The sequence below is a fragment of the Chlorocebus sabaeus genome, chromosome 16 (assembly GCF_047675955.1).
Source record: "Chlorocebus sabaeus isolate Y175 chromosome 16, mChlSab1.0.hap1, whole genome shotgun sequence".
Lineage (NCBI taxonomy): Eukaryota > Metazoa > Chordata > Mammalia > Primates > Cercopithecidae > Chlorocebus > Chlorocebus sabaeus.
In genome coordinates, this window is record NC_132919.1 from 66,547,617 (window position 1) to 66,573,931 (window position 26,315).

The window sequence follows — 26,315 nt, forward strand, 5'->3', positions numbered from 1 at the left end:
AGGTGCGCGGAGGCGGGACAGACAGATGGGGCAATACCGGCTGGCGGAGGGGAGAGGCAGGCGAGGAGCGTGGGCAGGCCCGGAAGAAATGGGGCCCCAGCAGGGGGAGACGGAGGCGGCACACGCGGAGATGTAAGGCGAGGTCACTCATGGCGTCACTACGCACTGGGGAAGGCGAAAGGAAAAGGGACCAGATGCCCAGGTAGGCGGCAGGACTGGCGCAAATGGGGCGGGGCAGCCGGAAGGAGAACTGCTGCGGGGCTGGCCGGGCGGGTCTGACCCCAGCTGCCCGCTCGCCCTTGCGCTGGCCCCCTCCGGCCTTCCGCAGGGATCCCGGGCCAGCAACGAGAGCCTCCGTCCCCTCAAACCGGGCTCCTTCGCCGCCAACTCTAGTAAAGAAGCAGCCTTTCTCCCAGGCGCCCTTTAGTTTGCAGAGGCCTGCTATGAAAAGCTTGTACAAGTAAGCATTTGCTGAGCGAAACAGGCTGCGGCGAGCACTGAGCCAACGCGTATCTTTTGCAAACATCTTTATTAATCTCGTATAAAAATAAGGTCCATGGACGGTCCTCGGGGCTGGGGCTTGCGGGGGCGAGGTGCACTTTATAAGTTACAGGCCAGGCTCCTGCTGAGGCTAAGTATGGCTATTTGGAGGGGGCTTTGGGGTGGGTGCTGCAAGCAGCATTTGCCCTCTGTGGCAAGAAGAGGATGCACCAGCCCGTTTGAGGCGGGCCACAGCGGAGGAGGGGCTGCCCGGCCAGCCGAGCTGAGGACCACCTTCCTTGAGCCTCAGCCTGTCCACGGCCCCACACCCTTGCAGAATCCACCTGCAGAAATAGCGGCTACAGCGAGAGGTCGGACGTGACCTGCAGTGGGGGGCCTGGGGGACGCCGGCGGGCACTGCGGCGGCCTGTGTCTGCGCGGATGTAGGGCTGGTTCCGCAGATCTGGCAGCCGAAAGAGACACATTTACCCTTCAGGAGTCTGCCCACAGCTGGGAGCATGGCTCCAGGGCACAACCATAGCCTCCTAAGGACTCAGATTGTGTGCACACGGCAGGGGTACTGTTTATGTATGCCAGACCCGCCCCCGCCCCCAACGCCAAATCACATCCCAGCCATCCACTGGCCCAGGAGAAGGCAGCATGCCTCAGTTCCCCCAAGGGTCCCGGGGGTTGTGGGCAGTGTGGGATCGGAGGCCAGGTCATCTGGGTACCTGAGGGGCTAGAGGGGCATCTCTTCTCCCAGGCTGGCCTCACAGAGGAGCCGGGATGTCCGCTTGCCGGTACGGGCCGTGAAGGGCACCGTCTTGATCACTGAGTGGGGGTGGGGCGGGTGAAGGAGAGTAGAGAAAGGAAAAAGGAAAGAAAAACAGAAAAGGTAGCAAGAAGCAGTGCGGCAGCCAGTCCCCCAGAGGGTAGGGGACTGGGTCAGAAGACAGCGTAGAAGGATAGACTGAGAATAAGACCAAGGCCTGGCCAAGCCCTTACCTGTGATGATGTCTTCAATGGCCCCGTCACGGTCGCTCTCATAAATGAGTGGCTCCTTCTGCTGCTTCCGTTTCAGCTCAGAGATTAGGTCCATCTGTGCCCGCCGGGCCTTTGGCGGTGACTAGGGGGAATTTATAGCTCCAGCTCCAGGAGGCCTCCCCACCACCAAAACCCTGGAATATCTGCCTGGTCCCCCACAGCAAGGACAGCTGGCTTGAGCAGAAAGAACACTTTCGCATCCCAGGCTCCTGGGGCAGGGTCCGTCCGTAACAGTGAGGGTGTGGGGGTGACACCAGAGGGTGATGAGATGCCATGCATCCCTGCAGCCCAGTACCAAGCCCAGGAGCAGCGGCCTACCTTGTGTGCTGGGGGCTCCCCTTTGCCCAGGGTATCAACGCCTGCCTCCTGGGCAGCGGCTTCTTTTTTCCACTGTTCCACCTCCTGCTCAGCTTTCTGCGGGCCAAGGCAGTCTCCATGAGGGTGGCCCTCCCTACTGCCCTACCCACCCCCTAAACAGAAGCAGTCCCACCCTTCCGCTGCCCAGTGGAAAGGCTTCAGTGCCCTACAGGGTTCCCAGCCTGCCCCAGTCCCGAATACCTTGTAGGCCTTAACGAAGCGGCTAAAGAGGGAGAAGAACAGGCCTGGGGATGTAGTCTTGGGGTTCTCTCCGAAGTATTCCACCACGGACTCAAAGGCCTCCTGCGGGCACAGCCTGTCAGCCCCCCAGCTTAGACCTCTCACAGCCTGTGCCCCCCAGGACACTGGCCACCTGATCTCAGCTTCTCCCAGGCAGGGTGGCCCCTCGTTCCTGCTGCATCCCCCCAAGGGGTCCCAGCTACAGCCACACCCCTCCAGGCTGGGCTACCTAGTGCTCCTACATCCCCCACCTCCAGGTGAGGCCAGCCCTGGCACACCTGAGCCGTCTTGCTGTCTGCCAGCAGCTTGTCCATGGTGGGCGAGTTGGCCCTCAGGAACTCCTTGAGCACCACGCAGTCATCCTGCCGCACAAACTCCCTCTGTGTCAACTCTAGGCCTCGCTGCAGGGAGCGCACGTCTGCCAGGACACTGTCCAGGGACACTGGGCCAGGGATGGGGCAGTATCAGGTCAGTGAATCGGAGAGGCAGTCCTCCCACCAATTATATCCTGTGGCCACCTAGCTTTCTCCCAACCTACCCCAGCCCACGGCCCCTCCCCGCACCCAAGGACTTATATACCCCCTACCTGAGCCTGCCTTGTCCAGGAAGTGCAGGTCGCTGTGGAAGCCTGTGAGTTGCGGGTACTTCTCTGCAATGACCTTCACCAGATAGTGCAGCAGCGTCTGCTTACGGTCAGTCGACTTCATCTCCAACAGCTGCACAAGGACCTGTTGTAAGCCACAGGCCACCAGCCAGTCCCCAGCCCCAGCCCCCAAGCCAGGGTCCCCTCCTCACCGCATCCAGGCTCTGGAGCCTGAAGCCATAAGCTGCCCCACGCTTGCTACTGTTCATGTAGTTGCCGAAGGCCAGGACAATCTGGGAGAGGCAGGGGAAAGGCTCAGCAGAATGCCAGGGCTGAGGACACTGCTTAAATATATTGCACAAGGAGGAGAAGAGGTGGCAAGGAGCAGGCCCCACGCACTCAGCCCCTACTGTACAGGGCCCTCAGATTCACAGCACATGTACGTGTGTACACACAGGTCTCACACATGTGCAGAGTTAACACCATGGGCACACCCAATTTTGTCCTCTGCTAGTCCAACCCAAAACTTGTTGCCAGCATCCCCTCCTAGGCTGTGTGGTCACTGCCTTTCCACCAGCCATTTCTACTGGTTCCTGGGCCCTCCACTGAGCAGGTGACATTGCTCACAGAGCAACGCTAAAGGGGACTGAGCCCTCCGGCAGGGTCCCAGGTGAGCTGCTACAGACACGGCTGCTGTACCCCTTCCCATTCACCACCCCCCTTAGATCTGTCCTTCTCAGCATGTACATGAGAAGTGGGAATGTTATCTTTGTTGCATTGCAGGTGGGCAGGGCCTGGGTCTCCCTCTCACACTATCCAGAACAGGCAAGGGTGGGCCCCACCTCCTGGCCCCTCACCTCCAGGATCTGGCGGAGTTTGTCAGAGGACTTGATGGACATTGAGGCTGCAATGATGGCATTCAGTTGCTAGGGGTAGGATAGGGGAGGTAAGGTAAGTTGGGGCCTCCTCCATCTGGAGGCTCAAGTACTCCCAGATTCCCTGCTGCAGCCCAGGCTGGGAGGTGCCTTCTGCCCATCCCCACCCAAGCCACACCGCCCTGCCCGCTCCGCCCACACCGGCATGAGCAGCTGGGCTGTGTCTGGGAAGTTGCCCAGGAAGGTGAGTGTGGTCATGCGCTCCGGCAGGCGCGGGATGCGGCTGAAGTGTAGCATGAAGCGGTCCTCTTCTGACAGCTCCTCCATCGGCCGCTGCTCCCGCTCAAAGCGGGCGATGAGGCTGCGCTCATACTCTGTAGGCAGGAAGCGCATCAGCAGCTCCAGGAAGTCCAGGCCCAGAGCCTGCAGGTCGTACCTGTGGGAGGGAGGAGAGGGGAGAGTGGGCATCATCCATACCCACCAGTCCCTGGGAGCAGGGCTACCCCTGCCTTGATTGAATAAATGAATTTCAGTATTTTCTATTTGCCAACAGCTTCAGAGAGCAAGAAGTAGGAATCCAGAGAAACTGGGAACCTCAGAGCCGGGGTCCCCATCATACATCAGTGGAAGATGCCCAGCTGTAAATCCCATAGCCTGGGTGCTCACAGCTAGGCAAAGAGGCAGGGAGGAAGTGGGACATCCTAATTTAGGCATGGACTCAGTTTTCTCCACCTTAAAATGGGGACAAGGTTCCTGGACCAGGTTGGTATGAAGCTTGATGAAAGAGTTCACCATTGAGGCTCTTTTACTAGGATCTGCCTGACAACCCCAGCCTAGCAGAGGGGCCAGACTGCCCACAAGTCCGGGGCAGGGACACTCACGCCTCAATGGCTTGGCAGATGCGCTCAGCCCCCAGGTTGCCCTTCCGCAGGGTGATGGCCAAGTTCTTGGCCCGGTTGGCCTCAATGAGTGTTGCCTTGCTGGGGGCCTTCTGGGCTGCCTTACTCTTGAGAGTGCTGAGGTCCAGGCTGGGGCCTTGGGACTTGGTCTTGAACTGTTCCTCAAAGTCACTCATGTCCAGCTCCTGAGGGTACAGGGTGAGGAGGTGGGGCTGGGTGGGGCGGGGTCTGGCACTCTCCTGGCTGAGCACAGTGCTAGAGCTACCCATCTGGCCCTGACCAGGCCACCAGCAAAGAACCAGTAACCCAGCCTGACCACAGGCCCTGATGGGAGGCACAGGGGAAGCACAGGGAGCCTGGAGGAGGAGGGCCGCCTAACGGGGGGCACCCAGACTTGGGGCCAGGACAGCTAAAGGAAGAGCTGAACTGGCCAGTGGTAAAAAGGAGAAAGGAAAGGACATTCCAGCAGAGGGAACAGAATGGAACAATGGCAACAATGGCCTACAGGCAAGAGAACACATCCTTTTGGAAAACTGGAAGTGGAATCAGGAGGGCTGAAGCCTTGGCTGCCTGTGGGAAAGTGGGAGGAAAGAGGCCTGGAGGCAGAAGGAGTGGGATGGGGGGGATGCACCCCTCTGCAGGGATGGAGGGGAAGGCATTTGGGAAGGCAGGATTCTGCCTGTTAGAGGTATGGGTCCAGTCTGGCTTAATGCCCATCCCTGGGCCTCCCCCAGCTCATCTGTGAAATGACTTGGAGAAAACGACTACCCCCAGTGCCCAGCCTGATCCAGGCAACTCCCCTCTTACTCCAGTGCCCCTATTCGGAGCCAGGCAGGGCCACTCACCTGCAGCACCTTCTCATCATTGAGCTCTGTGAAGACGGTGCCGGTGATCTGGCTGGGTTTCAGTGCCACCCAGTTCAAGAGGGGCATTCGGAACTTGGTCTGGATGGGCTTCTTGGCCTTCACTCCTGGGACGGGGGTTTGGGAGGAGTGGTGAGCACTGGGGATACTGGAGGGAACCTGGGCCCAGGGAGGGCTGATGGGCCAGCCAGGAGGCAGCAGGAGCCCCTAGGCAGAAGACTGGAGGACACTGAGGCCCAGGTCCCTCCCTCCATCTTCCCCAAGCCCCGGGCCCAAGGTGGTCCACTCCACTTACCTGGGCCCAATTCTGAGTCGCGTCTTCCTAAGGCATCAGGAGGACCTCCCGGAGGCGGCGGCGGAGGCACCGGCCCGTCAGTGCCCGGAGGTGGTGGCGGTGGCGGGGGTGGGGGCGGAAGGTCTCCGGGCAGCGGCGGTGCCGGCGGGGGCTCCGGGCTGCCAGGGAGAGGCGGGGCCTGTGGGGGCGCCGAAGGCGGGGCTTCCTGCGGGGAGGGGAGGCCAGGCAGTGGGGGCGGCGGCGGCGGCGCTGCTCCGGGAGCCGGCTCCGCTGCAGGTGCGAGATCTGAGCCAGCGAGGGCGGGGCGGGGGGAGGTGCGAGTCAGCTCCTTGGCTTGGGTGGGCTCCTCTCCGCCTCCCGGCTCTACGCATGCGCTCCTACCTGAGCCGAGCCTACAATCCAAACCTCCCTCGCCCAACTCTGCCCGCCACAGATGCCCCTGGGCTCCCCTCCAGACCATGCCCCGCATCCCCGCCAGCCTGAAGCTCCTGCGCACCTGGGCTGGGGGAGCCGGTCGGCACCCCCGGAGTCGGAGCATCACCGCCGCTTGGAGTTGCCACAGCGACGGGGAGGATCTCGATGGAGACAGCATCCCCCGGCCCCCGCAGGATACGGATTAACCCCTTCTCCTCCAGCTCCTCCACCTTCAGCTCCAGGGCCGAGGGCCGCGTCGGGGCAGCGGGAGGTGCTTTCTCAGGCTCGGGGGGACGCCTGGAGGCGCCCATGGCGGTCGATTCGCTGAAGCGCTCCTGCGAACCCCACGGGAGGGGTCAGTGCCCACCAGCAGGCTCCTTGGCACCAAATCCCCATCCTCTTCCCGGGGTGGAGGGAGATGTCAAGCCTAGAAGCCGCAGCTGGCCTGTTCTTGGGTGCCCGGCCCACCACCCGCCCCAGGCTCTCACCCGCAGGGTCTCCAACTCCTTGCGCGCCTGGCTTAGCTGTTTTTCCAGTTCTGCAATCTTGGCCATGGATTCGTTCTCCGCGTCCCGAAGCCGCTCTGTCAGCTGTAGCACCGGCACATGGTGAGCCCCGACCCGCAGCCCGGCACTGGCACCGCCGGTGAGGGGGCGGCATCAGGCATGCCTGCCTAGAAGACTGGGGGAGGCTCCCAGATCCGCTCAGCCCAGGTGCCAAGGGTGGGCCGAGCCTGGCACTCGAACCCAAGCAAATAAGGAGAGGAAACCAAGGTACCAGTGATGCGGGAGGTGGAGGGAGAGGAGGAGACTGAGCTGGGAGGGGCCCCAGGCACCCAGTTCAGTTCATCTGGGGACTGAGCCTGGGTAGAGGAGGGGCCTGTCAGTGAGGGCACTCACCCACACTCATTGAGAAAGACACCCAACAGATTCAGGCTTTGGATTCAGGCCAGGCTTTGGGGCCAGGCAGGAAGCACGTCCAATGCACAACTAGAACACTGTCTGCTGCCCAGTGCCCATGCCTGCGTGTGCCCTGTGGGCCTGTGATGTGCCAGGCTGGGGTCAGGACCCACTCTCACCAGCGCCACCTGCTCCTGCAGTTCCTCCATGTGCTCCAGCACAGCGTTCTTGGTCTCTGTGTCCTCCAGTAGTGCCCCCACATCAAAAACATTGTCCAGGTATGCCTGGATCTGCACCTGCAGCTTGTCACTCTCGGTAAGCCGAAGCCTCTGTCCCCCAGATGGAAGGAGCAGGGTGAGGCCTGGTGTGCGTGTGGAGGGAGTCTTTCCAAATCCCCCACCACCACTGCCACCCAGAGGAAGGGGCCTGAGCCCTAGCCTACTTTTTCTTTATTTTTTAAGATATAATTCACATATCATAAAATCCATTTTAAAGTATACAATTCAGTCATTCTTAGTATAGCCACAAGGTTGTGCAACCATCACCATTATCTAATTCCAGAACATTGTCATCAGCCCAAAAAGAAACCCCATAGGCGTCAGCAGTAACTTGCCATTCTCTCCTCCCCCAGTCCCTGGCAACCACTAATCTACTTCCCATCTTTATGGATTTACCCATTCTGGACATTTCATATGAAGCAATCATAGAAAGCCGGGTGAGGTGGCTCACACCTGTAATCCCAGCACTGTGGGAGGCTGAGGCAGGCGGATCACCTAAGGTCAGGAGTTCAAGACCAACCTGGCCAACATGGTGAAACCCCTGTCTCTACCAAAAATACAAAAATTAACCAGGTATGGTGGCAGGTGCCTGTAATCCCAGCTACTCGGGAGACTGGAAAATCACTTGAACCTGGGAGGTGGAGATTGCAGTGAGCCAAGATCGTGTCACTGCACTCTAGCCTGGGCGACAGAGCAAGACTCCGTCTCAAAAAAAAAAAAAAAAAAAAAAAAGAAGCAGCAATCATAGAGTGTGTGACCTTTTGTGTCTGGCTTCTTACACCTAGCATGTTTGCAAGGCTCACCCATGTTGTAGCATGTGTCAATACTTCATTCCTTCTTGTAGCTGAATAATATTCCATTGTATGGATAGACCCCCTGCCAGTCTGCTCTCTACTTTTTCTTAATCCTGGCTTTCAAAAATCCAACCCCGAAAGCCCCGCTCCTCCAGGAAACCTCCTAAAAGAAGCAGAGAAGGAGCTGCAGCTTCTCTGCTCAGGCTGGGCCAGGAAGCACCAAGCTGCTCTGCCCACCTTCCCCAGGGCAAGGAACTCCTCCATGTCCTGGGCCCATCCAGCATGAGCCAACTCCTGCTTCCACCCTGTATCTCTGGATTCCCCGTTACGTCCTGGAGTCAGAGCACCTGACTGAGGCTGGTGTTCCCACAGCCAGACCCTGGGCCACCTTGACCTATTCTGGTGCCTGCAAAAATAATTCCACAGACTGGGGGCCTGGTATGTGCCAGGCACTGGTCTATGCATTTAGAGTCAAGATTATCTTCTATGATTCTCCGATTTGACAGATGGCAAAACTGATACTCAGAGAGATGAAGAGACCTATCCAAGGTCACATGGCAGGAAATGGCAGGGCCAGGATTTAAACCCAGGTCTGCCTGACCCCAGCACCCGTGCCGCTAACCACTCAGCCATACTCTGCAGTGGGCAGGCAGTTAAGTCTGGGGGGCAGTACAGGGCTTACCTCCAAGTACAGGTCCAGGCCCAAGTGGGTGAACTCATATTGCAGGAAGACACGGAAGTTCATGTTCTCCACCGAGTGTACCACAATGTTGATGAACTGCATGCAGGCCACCTGGGAGCCAGGGACATGGGCAGATCTATGATCCTCTAGGTGGCGTTGCTCAGTGCCTTCCACCTCCACTTACCCCAAGCCTCCCTCCTTCTCCACAGTTCTCACTCCACTAACTCCCAGCCTTGGCCTGCCCAACATTTCACCTCCATGTTCCCTCAATCCAGCCCCCTGCCAACATCCACCCTTCCCCTACTGACCGCTCAGTCTTTATGCTTTGCTGGGGCAGAGCCCATTGCCCAGCACCCAGGACCCTAGCTACTGCGTGCACCCAAGAGGGCCTGGCCCAGGCCTCAGGCTGCTGGGCTCCTCAGCTCACCATGAAGTCGATGTTGCTGTCCTCATTCCGGAAATATTCCATCAGCTTTTCAAAGCGGTGCTGCTCCCCACACACCTGGGTAAAGGGAATGGCTCTCACTGAGGCCCAGTGACACACGTCCTAAGCTACCTTCTGGCTGCCACACCTGTGCTTCAACAGGCTCCTTTCCAGTTAATTCGAAGTTGAGCCACGTCACTCTTCTGCTCAAAACCTCCACTCTCTCTCAATCTCCCACTCCTCCTCACTTTTTTCCACTCCAGCCACACTGGCATCCTGGCACATTTCCACCCCAGGGCCTTTGCACTTACTGTTCCAACTCCCTGGAGAGCCCTCACTTCCACACCAAGTACCTTGCTTCCTTCACAGCTTTGCTCAAATCTCACTTCTCAGTGAGGCCTTCCCTGACCACCCTGCAACCAGGGTGCTGGGATTACAGACATGAGCCACCACACCTGGCCTCTCTTTATTTATTTTTTATTTTTTTATTTTCATAGAGATGGGGTTTCGGTATGTTGTCCCCCTCCCTCTGCAACATTGCTGGCTTTTTTCTCACAGCATTTATCATTTCCTAACATACTATGTAATTTGCTCATTTATTACATCGCTTCTGTCCTTTCCTGTCTGGTTTCCTTTGTTCACTGATGTGCCCCAGGTGCCCTGTTCCTGACACATACTAGGCACTCAATAAATATTCATTAAACGAATGAATGAATGAAGATATCTTCTGCATCTTATGCATCCCCACACATCTACTTCTTGCAAGCCTGTTAGCCAGAGTCCACAACTCCTGAAGGTATGAACCAAGGCTAGTTTGAATCTGGCAAGGCTGAGTCAGAGGTTCAGCAGGTCCCTGTAGTCGTCCCTGCCCCCACCCAGGTGGTGCCTTTACCTGACCCTGCACCTTCCATTCAGAACTTCCCCATCCCAGATTGTCAAGCCAGTGATGTGGCTCAACTTCAACTTTTGGGTGTTCCCCAAATGCCCACCCAGTGTCCCCAGCTGCCTCCACCAAAGGCCAGAGCTGCCAACAACAAGACTCCAAGCAACACCATAGGGGGAAGTGTATGTTTGGGTGAGGGACTCTGGTACCTCCTTGAAGTTGTCAAAGGCTGCAAGGATGATGTCATGTCCTCCCCGCACCAAGCACACGGCCGCCAGCAGCTCCAGCACCAGAGCCTTGGTTCTAGAGAGAGAAGGGGCAGGTTGTCCCTTAAGAACAGGCAGGACCCGCAGCAAGGGTGGGCACAGGCCTGGCTAGGAGGAGCATAGCGGGTGTGGAATGAGCCTCTGAGACCTGGAGGACAGAGTAAGCAAGGGGCTAAGTAGGAGAAGATTCTAGATATGGGAAAGGTTTGGGGCCTGGACCTCACCTGGGGTTCTTGTTGTTGAGGCTCAGAGCAATCTCATTGACACAGGCTGGGTGGTTCATGACAAGGCTGAAGCCAGACTGGGGAGAGAGGAGAAGTCAGTGTCTCCAGGAAGGGACCCCAGGACTTCAGGCACCCCAGCAGAGTCAGTGCCACGCCACACTGATCTTTAACTGCCCTCGAGTTTAGGAAGTTCTTCATATCCAACTGCAACTTCTTCTGTGGCCACCAAAACCTGGCCTTGTTTCTCTCTCTCTCTCTTTTTTTTTTTTTTTTTTTCAAGATGGAGTTTCCCTCTGTCACCCAGGCTGGAGTGCAGTGGTGCCATCTCAGCTCACCACAACCTCTGCCTCCCAGGTTCAAGTGATTCTCCTGCCTCAGCTTCCCATGTAGGTGGGATTACAGGCACCTGCCACACCCCCAGCTAATTTTTTTTGTATTTTTTTCAGTAGAGACAGGGTTTCGCCATATTGGCCAGGCTGTTCTCAAACTCCTGACCTCAGGTGATCTGCCCGCCTCGACCTCCCGAAGTGCTGGGATTGCAGACATGAGCCACCACATCTGGCCTCTTTTTATTTATTTTTTATTTTTTTATTTTCATAGAGATGGGGTTTCGGTATGTTGCCCAGGCTAATCTCGAATTCCTGGGTTCAAGCAATCCTCCCGCTTTGGCCTCCCAAAGTGCTGGGATTACAGACATGAGCCACTGCTCCTGGCCTCTTTTTAAAATACCTTTGTGTTTCCAAAAGCCAGCATCACGCACCTTGGACACCGTGAAGCTGTCTTAAAGGCTGGCTGGAGGGCCCGGCTTCACCCATCAGACCTCCAAATGAATTGACCTGAGACTGTTCTCCCCTGGCCCTCTGTCCAGCCCTTCTTGATAGGTGTGCCCTGTCCCTATGTGAGGCTCCTTCATGTCCCAGCCATGGGCAGGGGTACTCAGAGAACCTGACAGAGGCAGCAAAAACATGGGCTTCCCCTCAAGATGCATCAGCCTTAAAAGTCCGAGCCAACAGCCCAGATGCACAAGTTCCCCAGCACAGCACCGGGTAAAGGGACAGTGGATCCCAGAGCCTTGGCAGCTTGTGTAGCCCCCTGTGAGGACAGGCTGGGCTCTCTAGTCCCCCAGTCCCACACCCCCCGGCTGACCTGGTAGTTCATGATGGCACGCAGGCACATAATGCAGACGTGGACGTCGTCCTTCTGGCTAACGATGCGGGAATTCCGCAGGGCCTTCCTGCTGTGGGCGGGGGTCAGCCTGGGTGGGGTGTGGAGGAGGCAGCAGGGGTCAGAGTGAGCCCCAGCTTCCTGTTCCCCCACCACTCAGATGGCCTCTGGGGTAAGAGGAGGTACATATGGAACCTGACGGCACTACATCCCGTCTACCCAACCAAAGAGGCTGGCTGAGGGGAGGCAGGCTTCCTCAGTCCTTAGACCTGGGGTCTGGCATGCTTGGAGGAGCAGGGACACGGAAGCTAGACCTGGAGTCTGGCATGCTTGGAGGATGGGGGACACGGAAGCTAGACCTGGGGTCTGGCATGCTTGGAGGATGGGGGACACGGAAGCTAGACCTGGGGTCTGGCATGCTTGGAGGATGGGGGTCACGGAAGCTACACCTGGGGTCTGGCATGCTTGGAGGAGCAGGGACACGGAAGCTAGACCTGGGGTCTGGCATGCTTGGAGGATGGGGGTCACGGGAAGCAAAGACACTTCCCAGGGGCTTGGTAGGGCGAGAGCCTACAGAAGGAAGAAACATGGGAAGGATCACCACAAGGTGGCGCTCATGGTCACTTGGGCTCATCTTCCAATGTGAGAGGCGGATCTGAATTCACGCCGCCAGGGTTCAGGAGCATCCCAGCTCATCATTTACTAGACGAGTCACTTAATCTCCCTGTCCCTCACTTTCCTCGCTTCTAGAATAGGAATGCTAATAATAGTAGCTTCCTGTCAGAGTTGTTGGGACTATGAAATGGGCTTAGAACAGTGCCTGGCACATAGTAAGTGCTATATGACTGTACTCCCTTATTCTTCGCCAACAAATGTGTGATGTTTTCATTGTTGCAGAACTGCCGACCCGGACTTCCACATGTCAGTCTCCCTGACGATTCTATCACATTCCCAGTAACAGCGGGAGGCCCCACCTTCACCCCCTCCTGCCACATCACCCTTTCCCGTCATTGTGCTAATATGTCAGAGTTTTTGTTCATGCTGTTCCTTCTGCCTGGAATGCCCTTCCCTGTTCCCATGGCTGCCTATAAAGCCTGTATCTGTCTGTGAGACATAGTGCCAGTGTCACCTTTTCTGGGAAGCCTTCCTGATGCCCCAAGTGGTGGCCACCTCCCTTCTCAGAGCTCCCAGGCACATTTCCATGACAGCCTGTCACACTAAATTGTCCCCCACTTAGACTGTGGGTCCCTGAGGGCAGAGTGACCTGTCTCCTGGGTACCTGCCACACATCTCATACATACTAAGTACTAAAAAATAAATGTTTGTTGAATGCATAATTGCATGAATGGACAAATAACATATTGTGAAAGTTTGAGGCTTAATATGCAATCAATCCCCTAGACCCAAAGTAGGAAGCTGGGGATCCACAAGATGCTCTAGGGTCAATCTACTGCCTGCTTCCTGCCTCCCAGCAAGATGCCTGTGTTAGGATGGAGGCACCCAGCCACAGTACTGAACCCAGGGACATCAGTTGAATACCTCACCCTACCCCGCCACCACCCTGGGAAGGAGTCAGCCAGGCATGCACCTGCCCCTAGGTGGCTACGTACCGGGGAGAAGGGGGACACCTGGAGGCCGCATGGGAGAAAACAGGGGATTAGATGCATACAAGAGGGGTCCCACCAACCCAGAAGCTCCCTTCTTATCCCAGACCCATCCAGACTCCAACTTCTAGGTGCCCAACCCTGATGGCTTCTTTTTTCTTTTTCTTTACTTTTTTTTTTTTTTTTTTTTTTTTTTTTTAGACAGGGTCTCACTCCATCACCCAGGCTGGAGTGCAGTGATGCAATCTCGGCTCACTGCATCCTTCATCCCCTGGGCTTCAGCGATTCTCCCACCTCAGCCTCCTGGGTAGCTGGGATTACAGGTGTGCGCCACCACACCCAGATAATTTTTGTATTTTAGTAGAGATGGGGTTTCATCATGTTAGCCAGGCTGGTCTCAAACTCCTGTCCTCAAATGATCTGCCCACCTCAGCCTCCCAAAGTGCTGGGATTATAGGCATGAGCCACGGCACCCAGCCCCACCCCTGATGGCTTCTTAACATACTGGTGTCCCAAACTCTGTATGAGTCCCTTACTCTGACCCCTAATGCTTGGCTACCCCTCTCACCAACCCCAAGGGCCCTGGGTAGGCTGGCTAGATGCAGCAGTGTGGGGGCTGAATTCTGTTCTCCCACGACCCCACCTTGTGGCCCACATACTTGATGGTCAGGTGGCGGCTTTTGGGCACAGAGGAGGGCGGACCCTTGCTGAGGTCTTCCACCGACTGCTCCAGGGGCTTGTTTTTCTCTGAGTTGGAAGCCCCGTTGTCTGTGCTCTCCATGTCATACCTGGGGACAGGATGCAATGGGGCTGGAGGCCAACACTGCAAGGACCACTTAAGAGGGGGCAGAAGAAACGCAAGGAGAGACAGACCTGCAGGTGAGACTAAGGAGCAGGAGGAGGAGGCTGTGTTCTTGGCACTGTGCTGAACATTGTGGTGGAAGAGAGGCCACCCCTCCCTGTCAGGGAAAGGCTTCTGGAAGGGGCATCGCTCAAGGCCAAATGCAGGGTTCCAGGGTAGACTCGGGCTGCCCGGCTTGGAACTGGCCAGGGGAGTGGGTGAGACGCAGGGAGACGGGGGTCAAAGCTCTGAGGAGTGGCATGAGGCCTAGGGGCAGGAGGCTTACGTGACAGAGCACTGGGCAAAGGCCAGGTACTCGAGGAGCACATCCAGGCCGCGGTTCTCTTCGTTGAGGAACTCCTGCACCCACCTGTGGGCACAGGGCTGCCTGAGCTCCAGCGAGGAAGGAGGTCCTGCCCCAGATGGGCACAGAACAGGGACAGCAAGGGCCCCTGGCGTGCCCTTTCAACCCCCAAAGACCCAATGATACCAGGGGATTCTGGGAGACTTCGGTGGGTCCCATAGCCCAGCCATGCCTCAAGGTGCCAGTCAGAGCATGGGCAGGAGAGGGAGGGGAAGCTGTCCTGGACACCCCCAGGAGGTGGTCCACAAGCACAGCCCTGTGTGGGGGGCCGGGGGAGTAGGAAGGGGAAGCTCCAGGGGTTGCCTGGAAGCAGAGCCTTCCTAGTCCCAGAGAGGAAGATCTGAGCCCTCACTCACCCAATGTGGTTTGTCCTCAGGGAGGTCTCCAGCTCCCGTAGCACCTGCGTGGACTCCTGAACTCGCCTCTTAAACTGGGGACCGAGAACAGGGAAGGCTGGTGGGTGGAGCCCAGCCTCCCACAGGCCCACCAAGTCCTGAGGCAGCAGGCAGCAGCGCCCACCCTCCTCCGACTGGCACAAGTGGCCTTTCATGCTCAGCCTCCCCCACCACCTCCACACACCTGCCTAGCAGAATAAGAACTCACAGGCTGCGTGTGCTCCCCCATACACAGACACACAGGGTGCACACACCCCTGATACATGCACACACTCAAAGAGGCAGGGTGTGCGTGCACACACACAGCACATGAACATCCATATACATGCACTCTAAATATAAACATAGGATATCCACACATCCCTACATGGACACACACACATTCTCTCTCCTGTATACGGACTCAAGGGTGCACACACACACACATCCATAAGTGGACAAAATACACACATAGTATACATACACACCTACGTATGGACATATGGGCTGCACATATGTATACACACAGTATAAGTACACAAAATGTGTCCATGTAAGCACACACAGGATGCACAGGGGAATGTCTAAAGGGCACGCCCAGGGCACTCTTAGTCCCCTATAAATACACAGACACACACGAACACACACACACATACTCATACATGCACTCACACATGCACATAGAAAAGTCTGTACACACAGTTACTCCAGCTGTCCAGAGCTTGGAAAAGGTCGGGGAAAGGGACAGAGTAAAGAGGGGAGACATGTACCCCCAGGTTGGACATCCAATCAGCTGCTACCTTTCGGCTGACCCCACCAGTATCCACATAACTCTTCAGCTTCTGGATGTAGGCTGCAGGGGGGTTCTTGACTTGAAACCGCTCCTGGGGAGATGGAATGGGGTGTACAGAAAACCAACCAGAGCTACCCCAGGGCAAATGACCAGTTCTCGTCCCAATGTTCCATTCTCAGCTCTGATCTGAGGTCCCAGGCTTTCTTAAGACGCCTCTGAAATACCAAAGGTATAAACCCAAACAGTCCACCAAGCCACTTTCTTTGCTTTTATGTTATCTTTCTCTTTTCTTGCCCTGTGATCCAGGCTGGAGTGCTGTGGCACCATCATAGTTCACTGCAGCCTCCTACTCCCCAGCTCAAGCAATCCTCCTACCTCAGCCTCCCAGGTAGCTGAGACTACAGGTGTGCACCACCACGCCCAGCTAGCATCGGGCCACTTTAAAGACCCCCAGCCTAGGCCTAGTCTGCCCTTCCCAGATGGCCTCCCAGGCCACAGCCCTGACACAACTTTGGGGTGGACTATGCAGGGTTAGTCCTGCGTTGGCAGGATCCTGTGTGCTCCTCTCCTGTGCTCAGCGATGCAATTCCTAACTCCCCCACCCCACTGCAGGCTCCAGCGGCCACTGACACAAAGAGGCAGGGACCACGGCAAAGACCCCCTCCCCAGAGGGGCCCCCACCCTTCCAACCCAAACCCCTCAGATTCACCAAGCCACCCCTCAGACTTTCACTTCTTCCAGCCCTTTGAGCCCCCAACCTCTGAGATGCCAGGCTGAGCTGCTCCGAGGGGTCCCCTACCACAGCCCCAGAGCCTCCAGGGGCAGCTCCCCACCCTCTTCCCACTGCCCAGCCCTTACCCCTGGACTGCTGCCCAGCCAGCCCAGGCCATCTGCTTCATTAGCAGGAGGCGAAGGCCCAGCCTTGGCTCCCAGGGGAGGCTCTCAGCTCCCTCCCCACCCCCAGCCTCTGCAGCTCCCTCCTTCACAGAGTCCCTGCAGTAGCCGAGCCCCACCCAGCCTGGCGCTGGGAGAGGGTCTGCCCATGGCTGACCACAGCCCTTGAAGCTGGAGAGGCGGGGGCAGCTGAGTGACCCGTGAGCCCAGGCGCCTGGATGGAGCACCAAAGCAGGGGTCCAAAGTGGCTGGCCTTGGGGAGTTGCTGGTGGACTGCAGCTCCTCTGGACCCAAGGTAAAAGGGCAGGAATTCCCGCCCCTTCCCCCCTCCCTCCCATGGGGTCAGATGAAGATGTCCAACCCCAGGGTTGCCCTCTCCCTTCCCCAGTCCAGAGAGGTTTCTCAGGAAGCTCAGAAGGAGGACAGTGACAGTGACAAGGCCCCATCTGCCCCAGCCAGTGCCCCTGAACCAGCCCTGCCAGCTCCTCTGAAGCTGACCCGGCCCTGCTCATGACTCACAAGTTCTTTTGGGGAGTTCAAGAGAAGGGGATTCGGGAGTCCTGCAGACCCCAGTACCCTCCCCAGGTGCTACATTGGCCACTGAGCAGAGTCTTGGTCCTATGGGCAGTATGGCTGTGCCCCTCTCCCCATAGCCCCAGCCTGGTCAGGGCTGGGTGCTGACAGTGGGAGGGAAGGGGTACCTGGGCAGTGCTGGCACCTACCTGATCACAGATGAGCTCCCACTTCTTCTCGTTGTCATACTGGCTCAGCAGCTGGACTTTGTCCGGGGGCAAGTTCATGCAGTTCTGGGTAGAGGGAGGACAAAGTAAGACCCCTGAGCCTGGGGCCCCAACAAGTGGGGAGAGGAGAATGGGCATTTGGGGGAACCCACTTGGCTCCCAGGAGGTACATCACCCCCCGAATCCTCTGACCCTAGGAGACAAGTAGTGTTATCCAAAGAGAAAGCCAAGAGAGACAGAGCACCTTTCCCGGGGCACACCAGCTAGAAGGGACAGCAGGATTTGAATTTGAGTCTGCCTGCGCTGTGTCACCCCCCACACCGCCTCCCTGGCCTGCCTGGTGTGGAGACAGGTGCGTGGGTTGTCAGCCTACCTCTCTGGGGACCTGAGACACTTCTGGGCTCCAGTTTCCCTGTTGGGGCATCATCTTTTCCCCTATTCTGGTGGGAAACTAACAGGGGAGCCATCACCAGTCAGGCCGAAGTGTGGCCTATTGCCAGTGTCCCACTTCCACGTGCCACCAGATCCCACGTGTGTACAGACCAGGCCTAGGGCACCAGTGCCTCACGAATGCCAGAAAACCTCCTGCAAGGAGGGTGGACAGTAGCCTTCTCCTCATCCCTCTCCAGCCCCCTCCCATCTCGGGGAGAAAGCTGAGAAAGGAGGGAGAGGTCTGGGGGAGCTGACGGCAGCCATGTCAGCAGGCAGGGAGTTCCAGATCACAGCTTCAGGGGTGGGGAGATTTGGGGGGAAGGTCACTCCACCACAGCACTGGGGAGAAGAGTCAATGCCCTGGGTCTGTGGTGTGGGCCGCCCAGCTGGGACTCCCCCAGGAGCTGAGAAAGGTCAACAGAGCTCCGCGTAGGTCCTCCTCCTCCCCTGGCCACAGACAACAAGGGTGTGGTGCCTCTGCCACCACAGAGCAGGTTACAGCCAGCCCAGGGCTGCAGAATCAACCAGGTGTCAATAGCACCAGGGGCTTTCTGGACCCCCGGACTTGGCTTGTCTCCCTCACAGACCCAAAAGATGAGGCCACTTCCCTGCAATTTCGTAAACCCCAGGTTATTGAGAGCCTTCTATATGTCTAGCCCAAACAGACAATTCCTGCCCTCAAGGAGCTCTGAGTTGAATAAGGGTCTCCATCTGGGATGTGGGAGCCCCTGAGGGCTCCTGTTGCCAGCCATGGTGGTTCACGCTCCACACCCTCAGTCATGTGGCGCTGAGGAGAGGCCACAGCTGGAGCACTCAGGGAGCCACACCCACCTGAGGCTCCCCAGCCAGCTTCCTCTCCAGGGTGCCGGGCCTCGTTCTGGGGATCCAGCCAGACCTTACCCCCAAAATCACTGTCTCGGGTCAGGCCCAGACAACAGGAAGCTGGGTGCGCTCAGCCTCCATTGCTTAAGCTTTCCGGCCAGGCCCCACTGGAGAGGTGAAACTGCCCCTCCACCAGGCCCCCCGCCCCCAGCAGCTGGGGGGGGTGGGAGTACGTCATCCTCTCCCCCATTGCGAAAGTGAGCCTGGATTGAGGAAACCACTGCTGTCTCATCGGCCGCCCTCCCCCCTGCCCTCCAAGGGCCAGGACAGCTCCAGCTACCACAGGGGCAGGGCGGTGGGGGGGGGGGGGGTGGGCAGGGGGAGATCGCCCAGGAGTACCAAGGAGGCAGGGTCATTCTCTGTCTCTCTGTCTCTGTCCATCTGTCTGTCTCTCTCTCTGATCCATCTTGCTGATGATCTCTCTCTGTCACCCCCACCCCACAGGGATAAAGGGTGGGGCAGGGCCAAGGTGGGAGCAAGGTGGAAGAAAGGGACAAAGAGGGGAGACAGGGCCAGCAGTGCCAGGGAAACTGGAGCCATGGCGGGCACAAAAGACGGAGATGGCGGCCAGGGAGTGAGGGGACGGCTGAGCCCAGCATGGAGTCACAGAGGGGACAGCCGCTTCCCCACATGAATCCTCCCAGGCCCTCACCCACCCAGGGACTTTTTTGGTTCTGGAATGGCCCCAGCAGCACTTCTAGAGGCAGTAACTAGTCATAATGACATCCCCAACAGTCAGGTAGCCAGCTCCGCCAGAATGCCTACTGTGCAAGGCACTGCTCCGAGCCCTGCGTGCCGATGACCGCCTTCCACCCTCACTGCCATCACTGGCACCGTTAACATTCCCATCTCACAGGTGCAGGCACAGATTAGTTTAGTGACCTGCCCAAGGTTATGAAGCCAGTAAGAGTAGAGCTGGGCTGGCTTTGAGCCTGGAGCTGACTCTGAGCCACCACCCGGGTCCACTCCCCCAGGAGAGCCCCCTGGTTGTTACTGTGGAGGGGAAGCCTCTGCTGGGGCCTGCAGCACCTGTCTGAACAGTGGTGGAGGGCAGGGCGCCCATGCCCCTTCCCCACCTGGGCCTTCTCAGGCCCCCAGGCCCACATGCCAGCCTGCCAGACGGGCTAAATTTAGCCTCAGAAATCAAAAATAGCTCTGACAGCGCCGAACACTAATTAGCAGCTGCTCCTCAGCTGTGGCTGTGCCCACCGAGGAGCTGGGCACTCCAGGGAGTAGGAGAGGGGCCATCAGATGCCACTCACTCGGGGTGGGGTGAGGCCATCCTGAAAACAGGAACAGACCCCCAGACCAGGGCCTTCAGCAAGCAGCTGGGATGGGGGCTGGGGGACACACGGAGAGTTGGCTAACAGTGCTCAAGTAGGAGGGGAGGGGCTGGCAGTCCAGGTGGGCAGGATACCTGCCTCCTGAGGGGCGTGGGGAGGGACAGCTATGAGCTGCCACATGGAGGACCCAGAGCTGGCTTCCAAAGACCCAGCCTCTGGGCCCAGCTAGCCCTACAGCTTCTTTGCCCCTTTGGACCTCAGCTTCCTCCTCCATAAAATGGGCGCACTCCCTCCCCGGAGCCTCACACTCACGGAGCTCCTGGAACACTCAGTGAGAAGCTGAGTTTGGATTTAACAAAGCTCTTCAGTGGTCTAACAATATGAAGAAGCAAGCACTTCACAGAGGCAGGAGTGGTGGAGGGGCAGGGGTCCATGGAAGACTCCAGGGTGGGGGATGGTAGAGTGAGCAGAAGTTTGTGAAAACATCCAGAAACACGGGCTTGTCTCCAAGGCTTTGGCCAAACCTTAACTAGCCTTCAGCCTACTTTCCCTGCTGCCTTTAGTGCTTTGGGTCAGATGAGGAAAGAGACAGGATTCATCTTTTAGGGTTGGCCGAGAAAAGGAACTGATTCCCCATATCTTTCTATTAGAATGTGTGGGGACCATTCTCCTCCCTCCCTGCCCTGGGTGTGAGAGGGGACCCCCAGCATCTGCTCACCTAAGGCCAGCCCCCAAAAGACCCTGCTAAGAGCCCTTCCCCCACCTCCCCCACACCAGTGCTGACTTCTGAGACAGTGTCCCAGGAGGCTGAAGGGGCCGCGTCCACATCTGGATGCAGCCACACCCTAGGGTTTCACTTTCAGTTTGAGTGGAGCCTATGTCCCAATCCACCTGCCCATCTCTCCCTATGGCCTAGCCCTTCAAGCCCTAGGGTACCCCTGAACTTGGACATCAATCCCATCTCAGGCCAGCCCCACAGGCGTTCCTCAGCCCGATGGGCCCAGAAGCTGAGCCTGTCCCCCAGCCCCCACTCCCCCGTCCATCTCCCTGCCACCTGCCCACCTCTATATGGTCTCAGCCTTAGTTGTAGTGCTCTCAGCGCATCTCCAAACACAACTGATTTTACCCACTTGTTTGAACTTTGGCATATAGATTTTCTGGAGCTCTTATAAGCAATTCCAGGCTTACAGGAGAGCTATGAGGAGACCCAGCCCTAGGATCAGGTGATGAGGACCCAAAGAGCTAACAGTTTCTCCCATCAGAGTTCAAGGGTCCCCACAGCTGGGAAAAGGGCAAGCAGGGTGGAAGCCACTACCTATGTCATCCGGGCTGGTAGGAGAAAAACAACACTGACAATAGTAACAGTAACAAATGTTCCCCAGACACTTTTCTTCAACTCAGAATTAATCTCTCAATCCCCAAACATTCCGTGCTAAGTGCCGTTCTAAGCGCTTTACATCAAAACTCATTTAAACCTCAACAAGCCTACAAAATAGATACTGTTATAATCCCTATCTCACAAATGGGAAACTGAGGCTCGAGGAGGTTAAGGTGCTTGCCCAGGGTGGCCTTGGTGGCAAGCTAGCAAGGAAGACCCAGCTTCCTCCAAAGAAGGAGCACCCGGGGAATGGGAAATGTTGGTCCTGGCCCCCAGGGGTCTTCTGCAGACAGCCTGGCCCACGTACCCCATCTGAGGAACCAGGAACAGCCAGCCCCACTTCCTGCCACCCAGCGCCCCACGCTTCCTGTTGTTGCCCACACCGAGCTCTTACTCACTGGGGAACCCCCCCCAGCACACCCTCTCTCAGGGGGAAGTGGAGGCCTCCCCTCCCCCTCCCATGTACACACTGCTACCGTTAGCACCACCGCTGCCCCACCCTCCAGGAGAGGTGGGCCCTCCCTCTGGCGGTTTCCGGCCACCAGGCAGTTTTCAGTCTGGGCCCCACTGCTGGTGACCTGCATAACGGTGGGGAGGTTGCCTGGCCCTCACTAGCTAAGGATCTGGGGCTCCTGGGGAGTGCACAGCAACCTTGGGTGCTCTTGGTAGTGGAGGTGGAGGGAGGGGAGAGGCAGGGTCTGGGCTCCCTCTGCTGAATGGGCCCTGAGATGAAGAAGACCAGATCAGCTCCAGCTTTATCCCCTTCCTCACAGTGGAGGGCAGCTACTGAGCATCTGCTCCGTGCCAGACACTGTTCGAAGTCCTCTATTTCACCCTCTCGACAATCCTAGGAGGCCAGCAGATGCCATTGTTATTCTCTTTTTACAGATGAGGAAAACTACAGCTCAGAGAGGTTAAGTAACTTGTTCATGGTCATGCAGGTAATGAAAAAAATGAATCTCAGCCCCCAAACATCATGACCCCAAAGCTCAGGAAACGCCCCTGCCTTTCCCATAAGTAACCCTTGCCCCCTCAAAGGCCACCCAAGCCACCTTCCAGGGCTCCGTGTTCCCAGGAAAAAGGCAGAGATGGCCCCGAGAGCACCTGCTCCTGCCCATCTCACCCAGCTCTCTGCCTGTCAGCCCCAGATGTCACTGTGAGTCATGCCCACCACATCCGTGGCTTTCCAAGGTTAATGTGCGCCAGCCCTGCCTGCTGGGATTGTCACCCCTCTCCTCTGCCTAGCCCAACATCAGACCACATGGCCGCAGCCCCCGACATCCTCTGCCCTGCAAATGGGAAGCATAAGGCCTGAGCGACCCCATGGCTCTGTGTCCCCACACTTCATCTGCCCCGTCCCGGAGGTGGGAGTGGCCAGGGGGCCAGTGCCTCAGTTGCAGTCCCTCCTGCCCTTTACTGCCAGCCCCAGAAGGGAAGAGCCCCAGCTGCAAGCAGGATTCCAGGCCCAAACCCAACATGGGGCCATCCTGACCTGCCCACACAGCCTGGCCAGGCACCCCGGCCCCTGGGCACAAGCTAAACACCCATCAGGCAAATGCCTCTCCACTGCTACTGTGCCAGCATGGCTCTTGGCCTCACGCACACCACCCCTGACACCTTCCCTTGATCCCTCTGCCCCAAGGTTATGGGATTCTCCCTGCCCGGCAGATCAGGGATATCCCAGGCCCAGGTGTAAGCGTGGCTCTTCTGGCACGCCTGGAAAGGTCGCCTTGTCATCCCCGTCCCTGACCCTGCATGCCTCCCAGGGGAAGGCATGAAAGGGCTGGAAGACACCCAGCCTTGGGCATGGGCGTGGGAGAGGCGAGAGCTTGGCGCCCCGCCGGCTGGTGTTCCCACCATCGCAGCAGGCCGGTGGGGCTGGGCAGCCATCGCTCCTCTGCTGTTGCTAAGGCAGCAGCCGGAAACCCTGGCTCAACCTGCTCTTTCTCTCCACCCCCATTTTAAGCAAGGGGCACCCCTTTCTTTCACAGCTTTCTTGGAAAGGTAGCCCCCCACCACCCACCCTTGCATGGGAGAAGGGCTCCCTGCACCTCCTGTCTGGCTGTAAGTGGGGACATCCCTCACCCACAAGAGAGGTCCCACAGCCAGGAGAGGAAGGAGAGTTTAGGGTCTCAGGATCCTACGCCCCACTAGGGACAAAATGGGAAGGAAGAGGTTCCCTGGGGCTGCTGGACCAAATCCCTGAGGGCAGGACTGTGCTTCTCCCATGGAGAGTGGGGATCACTGATGGCAGTGGGCCCACCCCTCAGGAATCTAAGGTTCTTCTCCTCTTAGACACTGACCGCGGACAGGACTCAGCTCTGGCCATGGTGGTTAGGGTGGGGGTTCAGATTGTGACCCACTCTGAGATACCCACTGCCAGACCTGAGGGTTGAACCAACTCTTTAGCCCTGGGCAGCCTCAGGCAGAGGTCAAGGCTGTTACCCTGGGGCAAGCCTCATGCCCCTGCTGGTGGGGAATGAGAGGAACCAGGGTCTTAGCCAAGTGTCCTTAGATTGGGTTTAACCTGCCCACACAGGATAAAAGACAGGCTGAGCCACCTCAGGAAGAAGGTATAAACACACTGGGGTTCCTGGGCACCCAGTAGGGGGTAAGCCCTGGTGGGTGCTGCTACTCTAAATTTCTGCTAGTCACCTCCACTTTCTCCACCAGCACACCCTCTCTGGCCCACCTGTGGGTGTCCCCACTCCACATCCCGGTACTCAGGGACTCCCAGTGGCATTTAGTGTCAGACTCTGCCAATCAGTTACAGCCACAAATCCAAGCAGGGCAAACAAGTCTTACATACACATCAGAACCTCACCATTTGACTTGTGGATTTTCCCCTGGTCAGAATTATTCACAGGGCTCCTCCCCATCAGCGTGCTAAACAGAAGATTGGGGTGAGGACCTCACCCCAAGAGGCCCATAGACACACACTTGGGGGAAAGACAGACCCATGTCCCTCCAACCAGGTTGGCAGGGGTCCAAGGACCCACCACCAACACAGGCTCCCCAGATGGCCCCCAGAGACTGTGTCTCCTCATTCTCCCCCCTCCCCCATCTGCTCAGCTCAGCTTTGTGAAGTCCTGTGCTTGGGGAGCAGGGAGCAGGGCAGGTGGAGAGATGGAGAAGTCAGGCACCCACCTGGTGTGAAGCATCCCTCAGTGTCCCTGCCCTCCTCTAATTAAGCAAGGTGTCTTCACAAGGATGGATCCCTCGCCACCCCATAGCTCCTCCAAACTCCCCCCAGCCTTCTCTTGGGAGGAGAGAGAAGCCAACATTTTCAGGAACTGTTAGGAGGCGACCCTCTGGGGCCAAGCTGAGGATCTAGACAGCCCAATGACTGGCCAGGAGAGGGGAAATGATGTCAAGGAGATGGAGGGCTACCAACTGAGCCAGCACCCTCTGTGGCCTGTGCCTCCGTTGAACCCCCACCCTCAGACCTGCAGGGCTGTCTGCACAGACTGGGAAATGCATCTGGGAGAAGGCACAGCCTCATTTGCCTGTCACCCAGCGTCCAGCAAGGGAAGGCTGACAGCAGGCAGGCCACCAGGCAATTAGTTAGAGGAGGGAGCCAGGGCCAGGGCATGGGGGCGGGGGGTGGGGGGAGGGAGAGTGAGCAGCTCTTCCCCTCCCTACTTCTGCCTCATGCAGGGTCTTGGGGACCCCTGAGTCTTCTCTGGAACCCCCACCCCACTGAACATGTTGACTGTTTCAAGGCTCGGCCTGAGCTGACGGTTCCCTCCCCAGAGGCCTATTCCCCAGCGCCCCCCCGCCCCCCCCCCCGTCAGTTCCCCAGGTAGGCGACAGTGGGGAGTGGTTCCAGATTTTGCTCCACCCCTCCCCCGGGCGACCCACCCGTCCTGACCCTACCCTCACTCATCTTACTCCCTTCAGTGGCTTGGAAGGGATGCCCCAAGATAAGAGCCACAGGCACCCTGGCTCTGACATATGGCGGGGGAGAAACACAGATAGCTCCGGGCCATGAGTCCATAACCCGATTCCCCGCAGCCCAGGCGCCCAACAAATCAGGACCCAACACCTCCAGCAGGTCTCCCGATCCCGGGAGGTTGTAACCCTTTCATCTTTGACCCCAGACACAGAAAAGCAGATGCCCCAGACCGGCGCCTCGGCGCTGGGCCTGCGTGCAGTGGGGAAGGGGGCGACCCGGGACCCCTGTGCGTGCCCCGCTCCCAACTTCCTCACAGGACATACTTGTTTAGACCTTTAAACCCAGCTGGGGTGGAGGTGTCTTAAGGAGGGAGATCGGGCGATTACTGAAGAAACTTTTGGGGGGACAGTGCTAAGTCACTCTGAAAAAAAGGCCACTGTCGCTCCCACCCCCTGGAGCGGGCAGCTGCCGGACCGGGGATCTCCAAGCGGCACCTGAGTCCCCGGGGGCGGGGACGCGCGCCCAGCCCCTGCCGCGCCCCTGCCGCCCCCCGGCCGCGCCCGACGCGCCTCCGGGTCGCACTCACCAGGGCGCGGTTGAACCTCTCCTCCAGCTCTCCGGCCGCGGGCATCGGCTGCTTAGGAGGCGCGGGCTGCTTCGGGGGCGGCGCGGCGGGGCCGGCGGGCTGCTCGGTGCTGCCGGCCGCGTTGCCCATGGTGGTCCCCACCCAGCCGGCCAGGCGCCTCCAGCCTCGGAAATCCAGCTTTCCGGGGGACGGGGACAAGGCTCCCGGCCCAGGCGGGGGCGAGGGGGCAGCGGCTGGCGGCGGCGGCGGGGGTCTCGGCGGCGGGGGGCGCTCGGCTCAGCGGCGCGCAGGGGCCGGGGCGCGGCGTCCCATCGGGGCGGCCCCGTCCGAGGGACCGGGCGGCGAGCTGCAGGGTTGGGGGAGGAAGTCAGGCTGCAGGCCGCCAGGGCCAGAGGGCTGGGCCGGGGGCAGGAAGCTGCGGCGCTGGCTCCCCCCTCGGCGATTTTCGAACTTCTGCTGTAGCTCCCCGTGCGCGCAAACCGCAGTTCGCCGCCGCCGCTGCGCACCCAGCCCCAGGGGGGCGGGCTGGAGGGAGGGGGCGAGCGCCGGGCGCCGGCCCGGGGACCCCCGCAGCCATGGCGGGCG

The 26,315-nt window shown here is 58.4% G+C and overlaps 1 protein-coding gene across 8 annotated transcripts; it reads right to left on the reverse strand.

Moving 5' to 3' along the window:
• Positions 1 to 510: 510 nt before the first annotated feature.
• Positions 511 to 26,315, reverse strand: FMNL1 (formin like 1). Of its 8 annotated transcripts, XM_008012325.3 has the most exons (27): positions 25,731 to 26,315; positions 17,257 to 17,340; positions 15,618 to 15,731; positions 14,830 to 14,903; positions 14,396 to 14,479; positions 13,928 to 14,056; positions 13,275 to 13,292; positions 11,647 to 11,755; positions 10,501 to 10,577; positions 10,220 to 10,313; positions 9,131 to 9,205; positions 8,704 to 8,814; positions 7,129 to 7,278; positions 6,539 to 6,640; positions 6,133 to 6,385; positions 5,637 to 5,921; positions 5,324 to 5,448; positions 4,461 to 4,663; positions 3,781 to 4,015; positions 3,562 to 3,630; positions 2,917 to 2,997; positions 2,708 to 2,837; positions 2,400 to 2,563; positions 2,083 to 2,184; positions 1,843 to 1,938; positions 1,486 to 1,606; positions 511 to 943 (listed from the first exon to the last, which is right to left on the reverse strand). In XM_008012325.3, the coding sequence occupies exons 1-27, from the start codon at positions 25,857 to 25,859 to the stop codon at positions 840 to 842; spliced, it is 3,318 nt and encodes a 1,105-aa protein (XP_008010516.1). In that variant the 5' UTR covers positions 25,860 to 26,315; the 3' UTR covers positions 511 to 839. The 8 variants fall into 8 exon arrangements, 7 of the variants coding, with proteins under 7 accessions (XP_008010516.1, XP_072861316.1, XP_072861313.1 ...); XM_073005215.1 differs by lacking the exon at positions 13,275 to 13,292; XM_073005212.1 differs by having other exon boundaries at positions 831 to 1,606; positions 15,648 to 15,731.

Coding starts and splice junctions, on each gene's coding strand:
- FMNL1 (XM_073005210.1), bottom strand. CDS start 25,859: ATGGGCAACGCGGCCGGCAGCACCGAGCAGCCCGCCGGCCCCGCCGCG. Junction 10,578..11,646: donor GTGCCATCATGAACTACCAG/GTCAGCCGGGGG, acceptor CTCTCTCCCCAG/TCTGGCTTCAGCCTTGTCAT. Junction 2,998..3,561: donor AACTCCGCCAGATCCTGGAG/GTGAGGGGCCAG, acceptor TGCCTCTCCCAG/ATTGTCCTGGCCTTCGGCAA.